This window comes from Candidozyma pseudohaemuli, assembly GCF_003013735.1.
Source record: "Candidozyma pseudohaemuli strain B12108 chromosome Unknown scaffold00002, whole genome shotgun sequence".
NCBI classification, from domain to species: domain Eukaryota; kingdom Fungi; phylum Ascomycota; class Pichiomycetes; order Serinales; family Metschnikowiaceae; genus Candidozyma; species Candidozyma pseudohaemuli.
In genome coordinates, this window is record NW_020194436.1 from 301,080 (window position 1) to 313,353 (window position 12,274).

Here is a 12,274-nt window from a genome sequence, read left to right on the forward strand (position 1 = left end):
CTGGGAAAAAATCCAAAAAGCTTCTTTGGAGCTTGAAAAGTCCACAACTCCCCCTCTTCGACCCTGCAGCTCGTGCACATCTCTTATCGATAAGAAAGGCCCCGTTGGTCGGAGTCAGATTGACTCTGGTGACAATACTTCCACTATGCAGCACCTACGTTTTATCAGCCGCCGTCCAGTTCGGACTTTCCCCGAAGCAGAAATTAAGCTATTTGGGCTAGCTGCCTGGAATATCTAGGCATTTAGCTCAGGTATATGATCAGGTGGTTCAAAGAAAAAAAAACTTGATCATGCAAGAGTTGGTAAAGCCGATGCATCGGAGTTGTGCCGCAACTACTAATGCAAGTTGGGGTCCGGCAGGTTCGTGCTTTCGAAGACATCTATACATTTGGGGGAAAGCAATTTGGGGTCGTTAATAAATGATCCTTTGTATTCTTCCATTATTTTTATTTTTTTTCGTAATTGAAGGAAGTAGATCTATGGGGATTCAGATAATACGCGGTTTAGCCCAGAGCGCATTCGCAATTTGGGTAGCTTTTACGTTTTTCGCAGCCATTTTGCGAAACAGCAAGGCAATTACACTTCTTGAATTACCACTTCACCTAGTGCAACTTTAGAAAATGCTAACATAAGCAAATACGATTCAACAAGAAAATGTATGAAGAAATAAAAAGTGAAATTCCAACTGTCAACACGATGTCGGGGTAGGCAACTACCATTTAGTCACCTCGTCTCCAAAGCTCAACAAATGCCTACTCCTCCTTTTCTTCAGCCTAAGTGATTACTAATCGTCTTCCGCTCCTCCTGATTCTTCGCCTTAATGTTCGCTAAACATACATCGATCCGTCGTTTGCACTTTCCCAACATCTTCGTATATGCGCTCCTCCCCATCCTCGAGACCCCACGTAGCTCCATCAGACCGACATCCAGACGTTCCATACTTCTCAACTTCCCGCTAAAAGTAGCTGCTTTTGTGCCTTCAACTCAGCCTTATGCCTCTCGACTTATGTGGTTCCCCTCAGAGATGAGACCGGGAAGTTGACACACCCCACACTGAGAGGATCGCTGATCCTTGGCATTTACTTACAAGTCCAACTTCAACACCACACTGAAGAAGAAAACTTTTGTGGCTTTAGGGATTTCAAGGACATCTTAGAGACTGTAGATCAGACAAACTACCGTTCTCTCGGAGATGGAATTGCATCCTCTTAGGGGTCCATAGATGCAACGGCTGGACCCCACCTCACGGATATAGTCCCCCTCCTTGAACTTGTTCTGGGGAAGATTCGGAGTTTACCCCCACCATTTCTGATAAGCAATAGACTTTTAAGCACTTTCGTCAAGGGCGACATATCTTGAGACAACCTCTGACATGCTTTGTCTTGTCTTGGCTCAGCACATTTACGAGGTTCCCCTCTGCCCCATTATGATGACAAGTAGAATGGAAATGATTCAATTAGCTGGAGTCTTTCACTTTGAATCAAATTCCTCTTTATTTCCTAGATCGTAATTCGAGGCGGCCAGCCGTGCGCTTTGCCGCATAATCTTTTGCATCCACGAATTCCACTTCACTCCGGAGAATTGTGGAAATATCAACACGCGGGGTGCGCTAGCTGCAACTACTTCTTTGCTTCTTCTCCTCTTTCATTTTTGGCAAGGCAAATGCTCGTATCGTAATATGTATAAATTGCAGGTTTTTTCGTGCTTGAAATCTTCATCATGTCGCCAAAGGAAAAATCAACTGTTCTTGTGGAAGAAGCTTCGGCCAACTCCGAGTCCGTGAGGAAGGATGCTTCTAGAGTTAGTGTGGACTCTTATGAGGAGGAGGAAGAAGACTTCTCAGACATTGACGAGAAGAAGTTGCTCAGAAAGCTCGACCTTCGCCTCATTCCTCTCTTCACAGTCTTGTACTTGCTCAGTTTCTTGGACAGAGGCAATATTGGAAATGCTAAGATTGAAGGACTTCCAGAAGATTTAGGTCTCACTGGCAACCAATTCAACATGGCATTGTTGATTTTCTTCGTCTTCTATGCTGTCTTGGAGATGCCCTCCAATATGATCTTGCACCGTGTCAAGCCCAACATCTATATTCCCACAACGATGGTTATTTGGTCGATTGTCATGACATTGATGGGGACTGTCACTAACTACGACCAGCTCTTGGCTACCAGAGCCCTTTTGGGAATTTTTGAAGCTCCTCTTTTCCCGGGTATTTCTTATCTTTTGTCGATGTACTACCTGAAGAAAGAGATTCTTGTTAGACAAGCTGTGTTTTTCAGTGCTGCTAGTTTAGCAGGTGCTTTCTCGGGTCTTTTGGCCGCCGCTATCGCTCAGATGAGAGGCATTGGTGGGTACAATGGCTGGAGATGGATCTTCATTCTTGAAGGCTTGCTCACATTTGTTGTGGGAGTTTACTCCTTCACCTGCTTTCCATCTTATCCAAAAGATTGTAAGTTCATGACAGAGAAGGAACGCAGATTTATTATTCACAAGGTCAAACACTCTACCAATGTCATCAAGAAGGAGACTGATGGAGACGATGTTCCTCAAGTGGTCAGAGCAGAGGACGACTCCCGTGATAGAAGGTACCTCTGGGCTATGGTAAAGGACTGGCAAGTGTGGCTTCAACTCTTGGCCTTGTACGGTGTGAATGTTCCGCTTTATGCTGTCTCTCTCTTTGGTCCCACCATTATCCACAGTTTGGGTTACAGCACCACAGAATCTCAGCTTTTGGGAGTTCCTCCATTTGTTCTCGCCACAGGCATGTGTGTGCTTCAATCATGGCTTTCGGGCAGAACGGGCTATAGAGCTCCTTTCTTGATCTTCGATTGTTTGTGCATTTGCGTTGGGTTTGCCATTTGCTTAGGTGTTGATGCAGTTAAAACTCCCGGTGCCGTTTATGGAGGTATGTACTTTATTTCCTTTGGATGTGCCGCCTACCCTCTCGTGGTTATCTGGCTATCTAACAACTTATCGGGATCATACAAGAGAGCCTTGGGCATGGGCACACATATCGGACTTGGAAATCTTAGTGGAGTTTTTGCTGCCAACTTTTACAGAAATCAAGATGCTCCACAATTCAAACTAGGCCATGCTTTGGGCTGTGCTTTTGCTGGAATGGGGTTGCTCGTTGCCATAGTGATCGCTGCTTGCTACATTTCTGTCAACAAGAAGAGGAAGCAAGAGATTGCCGAAGGAAAATGGGATCATGTGAGTGAGGAAGAGCTCATGAAGATGGGTGACAAGAGCCCGTACTTCATCTATCGGTTGTAGCTGGCCTCGATCGGTGTCGTTTTACATAAAGAAAGTTTTAGATTATTAATGTTGCTGTAAGCCCTCAAAACCGCTTTTTTCTGATAGAGAAGACATGATTGTGTTGGAAAATTGCTGGTTTTACCAAAAAACCGGGTCTGAAGGAAGTGCGAAATAAAGAGCTAGTTTCAAAGTAGCAAACATATTTTAGCCGCCTTTCCATGGATTTCAACAAGCCTGGTTAGCTCAATCGGTAGAGCATTTGACTCTTAATCTTCTAAGGTCAATCAAAAGGTTGCGGGTTCGAGCCCCGCATCGGGCTTTCTTTTTTACATTTTTTCCATTCATATTACTAAACTGCATTCGACCTGATGGATGTGCGGAGTTCTCTGCCTCATTCTCTGGCCAGCGTGCTTTACTTCTAGGTTGGCATTAGCGTACCTTGTGTGGCTGCGAAATCGATGGAGGGGGTGGAGCATAGTCTGCGGGGCTCACCTGCAAAGCCTCAAACGGTATGAACACCAGCTTGGCCCAATCATGTTATTGCAATTATTCAGCAATCTCTGAAAAATCAGTTCCCCTATCGTTATCTGCTTCTTGAAGGGGTGTCGTGAGACGGAAAACCTCAAGGGGGGACCATTAAAGAGTAATTTTCCTTTTTTAAACGAACAGTCTAACACTGGATTTACAGAAGCCCCATGCTACAACATTGTGACGCAATCAGCATCTCTGTCGAAGCCCTACTTTTAGCTTTTGGCTTTATCTCTGCGCACCGGAACAATCACCGTCAACTTACACGGTTGCATCAACCAAAGCACTCTGTGATACGAATTTATAAAAATTCCACAAAACCTCTGTAAATCTCTTCTTCTCCACCATTTCAAGAAAATACATTCCCTAACTCCACAACACGGTCCCCAAGCGCATTATGGCCATTTTAGAGCCGCGCTGGGGGGTGCCCGAGGTCTCTGCACTCCCAGATCAATATTGATCTGCCCCGTTTAACGTGACAGAACCCTTGAACCCTGAACCTGAGGCTCCTAGCCTTCCACATATTCATCCTCCACTATGTCGGTCACCTCGCCTCCGCCACGGACGCCAACGGGGCCGTCATCTATTTCAATGACCCCGATGACACGAACGTCACTGAGGGACTCTGTGAACCATGTTCAGGTAGTGTGCCGACTTCGGCCCCCTGAAGATGTACGATTCCAAAGAGCCAATGATTCTCCCGTGGAGATCATTGATGAGCAGACCTTGTGTATAAACCACAAGGAGGCACTGAATGTGTTTTCATTCGATAGGGTCTGTGATGCCACAACCTCGCAGGAGGACTTTTACCAATTGGTGGCTGCCCAGGCTGTTGACGATATCTTGAAGGGGTTTAATGGTACGATATTTGCCTATGGACAAACAGGTGCTGGAAAAACGCACACAATGTTTGGTCCACGCCATTCGCCTGGAATAATCCCCAGGGTCAGTCAGCATCTATTTTCCCAGATCGAGGGGGCCTCGCCAGACATTGAGCACACTGTAGAGGTCTCGTGCATGGAGATTCACATGGAACAAATAAAAGACCTATTGAATCCGCAGGCGACAGAGTTTGCAATCCACGAAGATAAGGATAACGGTGTTTACGTTAAGGGGCTATCTCATGCGTTCGTGTCCACAGAGAAAGAACTCGAAGAGGTTGTCAAGCTAGGTAACAACAACCGTTGTGTCTCCAGAACGCATATGAACACAGACCTGTCACGCTCTCATGTCATTTTCAGAATAGTACTTTCGCAAAAGTCCGTTGAAGGAGAGCTCACACGATCCAATTTATTTTTGGTCGACTTGGCCGGATCCGAGAAGATCGACCGCACAGGGGCCACTGGCCAGGGGCTTGAAGAGGCGAAGAAAATCAACTTGTCTCTTTCTTCCCTCGGTCAAGTGATAAACTCTTTAACAGACCCCACCGCCACCCACGTTCCTTACAGAGACTCCAAGTTGACTCGAATCTTGCAAGAATCTCTTGGCGGTAACTCCAGGACAACTCTCGTCATTAGTATTGCACCAGGTTCAGCAGACGCAGCCGAAACACTCTCCACACTAAGATTCGGCTCCCGTGCAAAGAAGATCAAGAACACCGCCCACATCAACACTGAACCGTCAGTTGACTGGCTCAAGGCGCGGGTGAAGATGCTTGAGCAGATGAATAGAACACTAGAAGACCAAGTCACGAAGAAGTCGACGCCAGGCTTCAGTCCGAATGTCAGTCTACTAAGCCCGCGAGGAAGCACCACTATCTCGATGGCTTCCGATCGCCCATCTTCACTGGCAGACGATATTCAAAGGAAGAATAAGAAGATCGAAAGTCTCGAAAAGCAGCTTTTAGACATGAAGATGAGCCAAGTGAAACAGCAGCACGAGGAAGACCTGAAGCTTTTTAAATTGGAGACCGCCCTACACAGACTCAACGACAAACTAAGCGACGTTGAGCTCATAAATGAGAATCTACGGAAACACCTTCTTATCAGCGAAAAGATCATAGAGTCGCGAGATGTGAAGATTGACAAACTCCGAGCCCTCTTGGGCGAACAACAGGCACACGTGCAGCTGGAGAGCCAACATTTCGATAGCAAGCTTAAAAAGCTTCAAGACAAGCTCGAGACACAACGACTTCTGGAAGGACGAATGCAAGATGGAACAGGAAGTAACGTGCTCGAGAGTTTGCACGCCGCAGCTAATGCCGAAGCTACAGTTATACACCACGACAATGTGACTTCACCAAACGAAGAGCACGAGCAGGACTCGCCAAAATCGCCCAAGTTTGGATTGAATTTACGCATTGTCAAGCCAGTACGTGGCAAAGGCCATCTCTCCACTTGATTCAGGATACCCTTCATTGTCCGGGTTCCGTTTCGCAGCCAAATATGGAAGAATGCCACAGCGAGCGATGAAAGGTCACTCATTTGTATCACCAACATTTTACTCATCCATATAATAATTACACGGAAATCACGCCAAAATTGTCTGGATTCAATGTATGCATATCTCCTTCAGTTTCTTCTTTGAGTGTCCAAATCTCGGACTCCCTACTGCGGCACAAGATCGCACCCCACAAAATGCACTCTTCACTGCTACCAAGACCTTATAACCCTTGTACCGCTTTTGCTATTCCACCACCCATGTATTTGCTCTTGTCACTGCAAAGCAGTGGCAGTCTTCGAGGTATGTGAGATTATAGCCCATCGTGTTTCAAACTTCTAACATCAGTCTTGCGTGTCAAGCAAGAAAAAGACCGGATCAGAGTAAGTCACAAGGGTGAGTTTGGCATAGGTGGCCGCTCCAACTTTGTTCAGAAAATCCATGTGTTCCCAATATTGAATAAGCAGTATATCGCTGTTGCTAGAAGTGCAGGGCTTGTTCAGTTGTATGAGAAGATGTTGAAGCCCTCAGGGTCAGACAACTCCGGAAGTTGTACCTACAAGCTTGTCAAGGAGTGGAAGAACTCCACTACAGGACCACGGGACCCCATTATCGGGGTCGGTGCGTTCCGAAATCAGTATATGTATACCTGCTCTGGAGAAGGAAAGTTGGTGATACGGGATTTGATCAATGACGATGCGGATGACTCGGTGAAGCTGTTTGTCATCGACGGCCCGTTATCGTGCATCAGCATAGAGGTCATTCCTCGTTCTACACACATTGTTGTTGCCGCTGGCGGGAAGGGAAACAGTTTGAAGATTTACGATTTCGATTTTGCTGCGAGTGACTTCAAGTCCAATTTTGAGGACTTTGCCAATTTGGGTGGACACTTGACAAGGATGGGCCTTGTCTCATCGGTACCAGAGGGTCACTCCTTGCTTAGGAGAAGCTCCCTGATACGTCATTCATTCGTGGACGTTCGAAGACTTGTGCCCGTTTCTGATACTTCGGTGAACCCTCACCTGACTAAAGGAGATACTTGTGCCTACTGGGTGCTGAGTGTTGCTTTTTGGAAGCAAGGATCTTCCCGCTTGGTGTTTGCAGGAACTCAGTTTGGTGACTTGTTCGTTTACAACATGTCCAAGCCTTACAAGTTTGAACTGCGACCAGACAGAGTCTTGCAATTATCTCAGTTTTGCATCAACCAGTTGAAAGTTTTCAATTGTGGACAATACTTGTTCTACACGGATTCGATGTCCAAAGCAGGTGTCATCGATATTGAAACTTTTGAAGTGGTGAACTTTTTTGATTACCTTCGCATTGGTCCGACTCTATCCTCACAAATCTACACTTGCAGTGAGACTACCTCGAAGGTATCCCGGCTCAGCAGATTATCAAGGTTTTTACCTGTCTATTTGGTGGCCACCACTATTGACGGCACTGTCGTCATATACAAGCTCAGCGATAGCAATGAGAAGAAACTTTGCTTCTGTTCAAGCCTTACAGGTGTGATACCCCATTTCGATTTCTTAGAATCCGATGCCTACGGAAAACTAGATGCCCTTTTTGGCGAGTCCACTTCACACGAAACACACGGTCCACGACAGGCAGACCCAGCCTCGTCTAAGAAACGCAAAACGAATGATGCTACCGATGCAAATTTTATGATGCATGCCTCGAGCCACCAGGGCGGAGGCCATAACGAACTTACGACACCTCATGAACAAAACGATGGTCTTGTGAATGATATCAGGACCATGAAGCTCGCTAACTAGTTCGTTTAGTTGCTAGTATCCTCGCTGGCAGCAAACGAGTATAGCGAAGCAGATTCAATTTCGTCATCATCATTACCCTCACTAATTTCCTTCCAGGACGCAATGGTAAGAATTACAAAACCCACAATGACTAACGCATCACCAATCAATTGCATGACGCTAAGAGCATTGCCAAACATGACCCACTCAACCACACCAATCAAAAAGATGGTAACCAACGAACTCACTGAGGACAACACGGGCGAAGTCAAGGCCATCAAGGAAAGGAATGCAGCACTGAATAGTAAGTTGGAGACGATGGAACCAGAAATATACAACCAAATAATACCCGTCTTCTCACCGTAGTCAAAAACGTTGAAATGGTGGATGTGGAAGAGTTCGGTCAAGAGCACCAACGTGAGCAAGAAGAGCACAGTGAAGACGCCCAAGAGTGACATGACAAAGTTGGAGAAAGTCAGCTGGCGTCTAGGTGTAACAACGACAGACAAGTGGTGAGGAACACACACGTACTTCTTGTACAAAACCTCGTAGTAACCGTACATGACGGCGCCCACAGAGATAATTAAGTTACCCCAGAATCTGTATGGGTATTGTTCTTCGGCATCTGACGAAGAGTCTGAGCCTGAATAAGCCACCACGAAGACACCTGCAATTGCGATAATCACAGACAGGGCTTTAAGCCACGAAAACTTTTCATTCAACATTGGGATGGCGAAAGCATATGCTGTGAAAGCAGAACAGTTGTAGATAGCGGTCACGTCAGACGCGTAGGTCATGGCCATAGCGCCATACCAAGTGAATCCTGCGATGTTGAGAACCAAAGAGATCAAGCCCACCTTAATGGCAACATACTTGAATGATGGTGTTGCAACAAACGAACGTATACACGCAGAGACTGAACTGGATGACGAAATGTGAGGATTCTTCTCCACCAAAGCGCCCAAATTGCTGGTACTTTTGTCTCCGTTGACGTTAGGCTCATACACCAAGATGGAGGAATGGTAGACGTTATGCACTTGCTTAACGATACATCTTTTGAAGTAACCCCATGGGTGGAACTTCGAGACAGGCGGGTTGTTCTCCTGTGGAGCACCGGCCTCGTTTTCTAAAAGGAAAGCATTAGAATTTAGTCTTTCATAGCGTACGCCTCTGCTATTTTTAGCCTTGCCGATGGTTCTACCCACGGAAACGAAAAAAGCCTGAAGAGGCCACAAAGTCCACCATGAGCCGTGGGTAACAAGTAAAAGGATGATGGGCTCCTTGAATCCGAGCTTGTATGCCTGGGAGGTGAACTCTGTCTGGCACAAGAATGCTAGTAATGAAAGGAGAAAAAGCAAACCCACATAGATGATTTTCGTTTTTGATGCTTTCTCTTGAGAAGCAACGCTGGCGTTGCTTGTACTATTGAGTTCTGTAATAGCCATCCTGAATTTGGAAGAGGATCGGCTCTGGTGAAAAGACTGTCGATAGTCGGCATTCGCGATCTACACAAGTTGAGTGACAAGTCACGTGTAGAAGATGTTCAGTTCCGTGTTTTGCAAGTGGTGCTAGGAAAATGACAGAGTCTTCAGTTCTTGGATGCTTTTGTTTCAAAAATGGCAAGGCGGTGAATAAGAATGTGTTTTGGTGGGAATGGTGTATGCTCAGCGCCCAAAGGTCTGATGAGTTTGGGTTACAGGGTCGGATAAAAAATGAAAATTTTACACAAAATCTGGTTTTATCTTTATTTTCAAGTGATGCTATGTGATTGCTGACGGCCGATAATGTTTGGTCAATTTGGAAGCGGATTGGGTGTTTTCCGTATTGGCGAAATGGTAGTGAGAACGAGAACAATAACGCATGGAACAATTAACAAACTGATAATTTCGTGGCACGAATAGATATAGATCTTTTTAATTCGACAACTGACAAGTTTAAGGATCTCATACCCCGAGGCTCAAGTAAAAGCCATCAAAATGAAATGCGATTCGATTGCCCGAGTATCAACCCGGTGTTAATCGGTGCCTCGACGCAAGAGAATGCCGGTAGGACTTACCTATTTGAGGGTTTGACAACCTGGTAATGCACTATACAACAGTACCCATTTAATTTATTTCTAAATACCGACGTATTTTTAAAATGCCTCGCAAAAATATAATTTCCTACCCTCGCATGACCTCCGGACAGGGTACCAGAAGTTACCTATGGAGTAGACCCTGACCCCAGATTCTCGAGACCCCCCGCTCCAAAACAAAAGTCACCAGAAGATACCTCAAATTCACTGGAGAGAATTTCCAAACGGACTTCTTTGAACCTCTTTTCACATCCCCCGTCAAATTCAATTTTATCCTTCTGGTCCATCTGCTCCGACCAAGGCTTATCGACCAGGTGTACGGATCCCCCACCTCGGTGCACCCCCAGGTTAACTACCACCACTTCAATCTGCAGCTACCAAGATACAAGAAGCACGATTATTAATTGATATCCTTTTTCAAGATGTCGGAACACGTTGATGCATCTGTATTCAGCGATGAAGACAATAGCCCCTTTCAGCACCTGCTGGCACTTGCAAGCCTTATCCAGTCCCAGGGGCCCGATAAGAGAAGTGGCAAAAGCAATGGCAAAAAGGCACAGAATAACGCTTTTAAAAGCCACGAAGCTACAGATAATGACATTGTCGAGGACGATATGGAAGACGAGTCCATGTTGCTTTACAGAAGTGAAGGTGAGCAGTTCAACACGGTGCATATCAACTATGAGAGCAGGGTAACGAAGCTCCTCAGTCCTGAAAGCAACGCCAAGATTTTGATAAGCGAAGCCGGGAAGTCGAATGAAGGCATGCCCAATTCGTCGAAGAAGTACGTTGTTTACACCATCAAGCTAGTCAACAAGGACAATACGAAAGAGGAGGTACAGACGAGGAGACGGTACTCTGACTTCGAGAGCTTACGAGATGTTCTTACACGGGTGTACCCGCTACTACTTATTCCGCCCATCCCGCCAAAGAATTACTTCTCATTGAACATGTTCAATGGACTTGTGGGAAACGGAAATGGTAACGCACAAGCATCGAGTCCTTCCGAGTCTCCGAACGAGAACAGCAACGTCACCTCATACACATACATCAATTCGAAGCATCTCAACAAGAATAAACTCGTTGAGCACCGCAAGCGACTTCTTTCGAATTTTTTGAACAATTGTCTCGGTATTCCGCAGGTCAGGAACCTCGAGTTCTTCGCCAAATTCCTCGATCCCTCAGCCAACTGGTCCGATGAAATTGATCTTATCTCAAGTCAACTACCGAAGTCAATTTATCAGCTGAACCCTGAAAATGGCTTGAAGACATCTGAAGTTTATTCTTCCCTACCACTACCCTCAACCCAGCATGGTTTGAGCTTCCAATTTCTCAAACCGCTCAAGAACAACAGCAAATTCCTAACGCATACAACAAGTCGTTTCCTCGGTAGTGGAGCCGAAACAACACAGGAACCACTGCCGAATGGCGCACAAGAACAAGGTCTGCCGACGGAATCTCCCGAGTCTCGTCCGATAAAATTCAAGACTTCTAGCTTGGATAACATCAACAAGAAAATCATGGAAAGCTTCATTGGGTTGTCAAATGACTATGTGGAGCTTGGCAGTGCACTCAATTCGTTCTCGTTGATGTTGGCGGACTCGCTGAAAGCAAGGGTTGGTAAGAGTCCAGAGGAGGATGACGCAAAGCTTGACGTTCTTGTCGACAAAATTGGCATGGCCTTTGACAGATCCTATATTGCTATCAATGCTCTTGTCAGCGAGCTGGAAACGAAATTTTCAGAACCACTAGGAGAGGCTGTGAGATATGATGCTATTCTTAGCTCTGTTAACCGCTTTCAAGCCCGTAAAGCCAATCAAAAAGAGGTGATAGATCAAGAATTACATGACAAGAAAAAAGAGTTGTCACAGCTTTCGAAGCATGGAGAGAATGGCCAAAATGGTCACAATGTACCACAGCCTGTGAGCTTGAGCAGCGAAGAAACGTCTTCAGCAGGCGTTGCTCGTGAGAGACTGGGCTTATTCCCAAACATGGGATCACTCAAAAAGTTGACGAAGTATGTTTCTGACATCATTGACCAGAACCCGGAGGAAACGAAGAAAAATCGCATCGACTATTTACAGAAGAAGATTGTTGTGTTAGAGAATTGTCAGACAATCATGCTTCAGGATATCGCTTATATCAGCACTGAGTTGGAGAAGAACACGAAGCGGTTTCAGAACAGAGAACTCAAAACGATCTTCCAAATCTTGCTCAGCTACAACAGCATACTCATGTCATGGGCCAAGAAAACCATTGATATCTGGGAGGAGATCAAGGAAGA

General features: G+C 45.7%; 4 protein-coding genes and 1 non-coding gene across 5 annotated transcripts; 4 read left to right on the forward strand and 1 right to left on the reverse strand.

Moving 5' to 3' along the window:
* Positions 1 to 1,719: 1,719 nt before the first annotated feature.
* Positions 1,720 to 3,273, forward strand: C7M61_001496 (uncharacterized protein; the record flags this gene model as incomplete). Its single annotated transcript, XM_024856904.1, has 1 exon — positions 1,720 to 3,273. One exon carries the CDS (start codon positions 1,720 to 1,722, stop codon positions 3,271 to 3,273), a length of 1,554 nt encoding a protein of 517 aa, XP_024714784.1.
* Positions 3,274 to 3,487: 214 nt separating this feature from the next.
* Positions 3,488 to 3,574, forward strand: C7M61_001497. The gene has a single exon. It is a non-coding gene; the product is annotated as a tRNA-Lys (tRNA).
* Positions 3,575 to 4,320: 746 nt separating this feature from the next.
* Positions 4,321 to 7,789, forward strand: KIP4 (Kip4p; the record flags this gene model as incomplete). Its single annotated transcript, XM_024856905.1, has 3 exons — positions 4,321 to 6,097; positions 6,511 to 7,735; positions 7,780 to 7,789. 3 exons carry the CDS (start codon positions 4,321 to 4,323, stop codon positions 7,787 to 7,789), a joined length of 3,012 nt encoding a protein of 1,003 aa, XP_024714785.1.
* A 153-nt stretch (positions 7,790 to 7,942) lies between these two features.
* On the reverse strand, positions 7,943 to 9,361 carry C7M61_001499 (mannosylinositol phosphorylceramide synthase regulatory subunit; the record flags this gene model as incomplete). The annotated part of the gene is made up of 1 exon (XM_024856906.1): positions 7,943 to 9,361. The coding sequence occupies one exon, from the start codon at positions 9,359 to 9,361 to the stop codon at positions 7,943 to 7,945; it is 1,419 nt and encodes a 472-aa protein (XP_024714786.1).
* A 1,051-nt stretch (positions 9,362 to 10,412) lies between these two features.
* On the forward strand, positions 10,413 to 12,250 carry C7M61_001500 (uncharacterized protein; the record flags this gene model as incomplete). The annotated part of the gene is made up of 2 exons (XM_024856907.1): positions 10,413 to 12,099; positions 12,144 to 12,250. 2 exons carry the CDS (start codon positions 10,413 to 10,415, stop codon positions 12,248 to 12,250), a joined length of 1,794 nt encoding a protein of 597 aa, XP_024714787.1.
* Between the last annotated feature and the right edge of the window lie 24 nt (positions 12,251 to 12,274).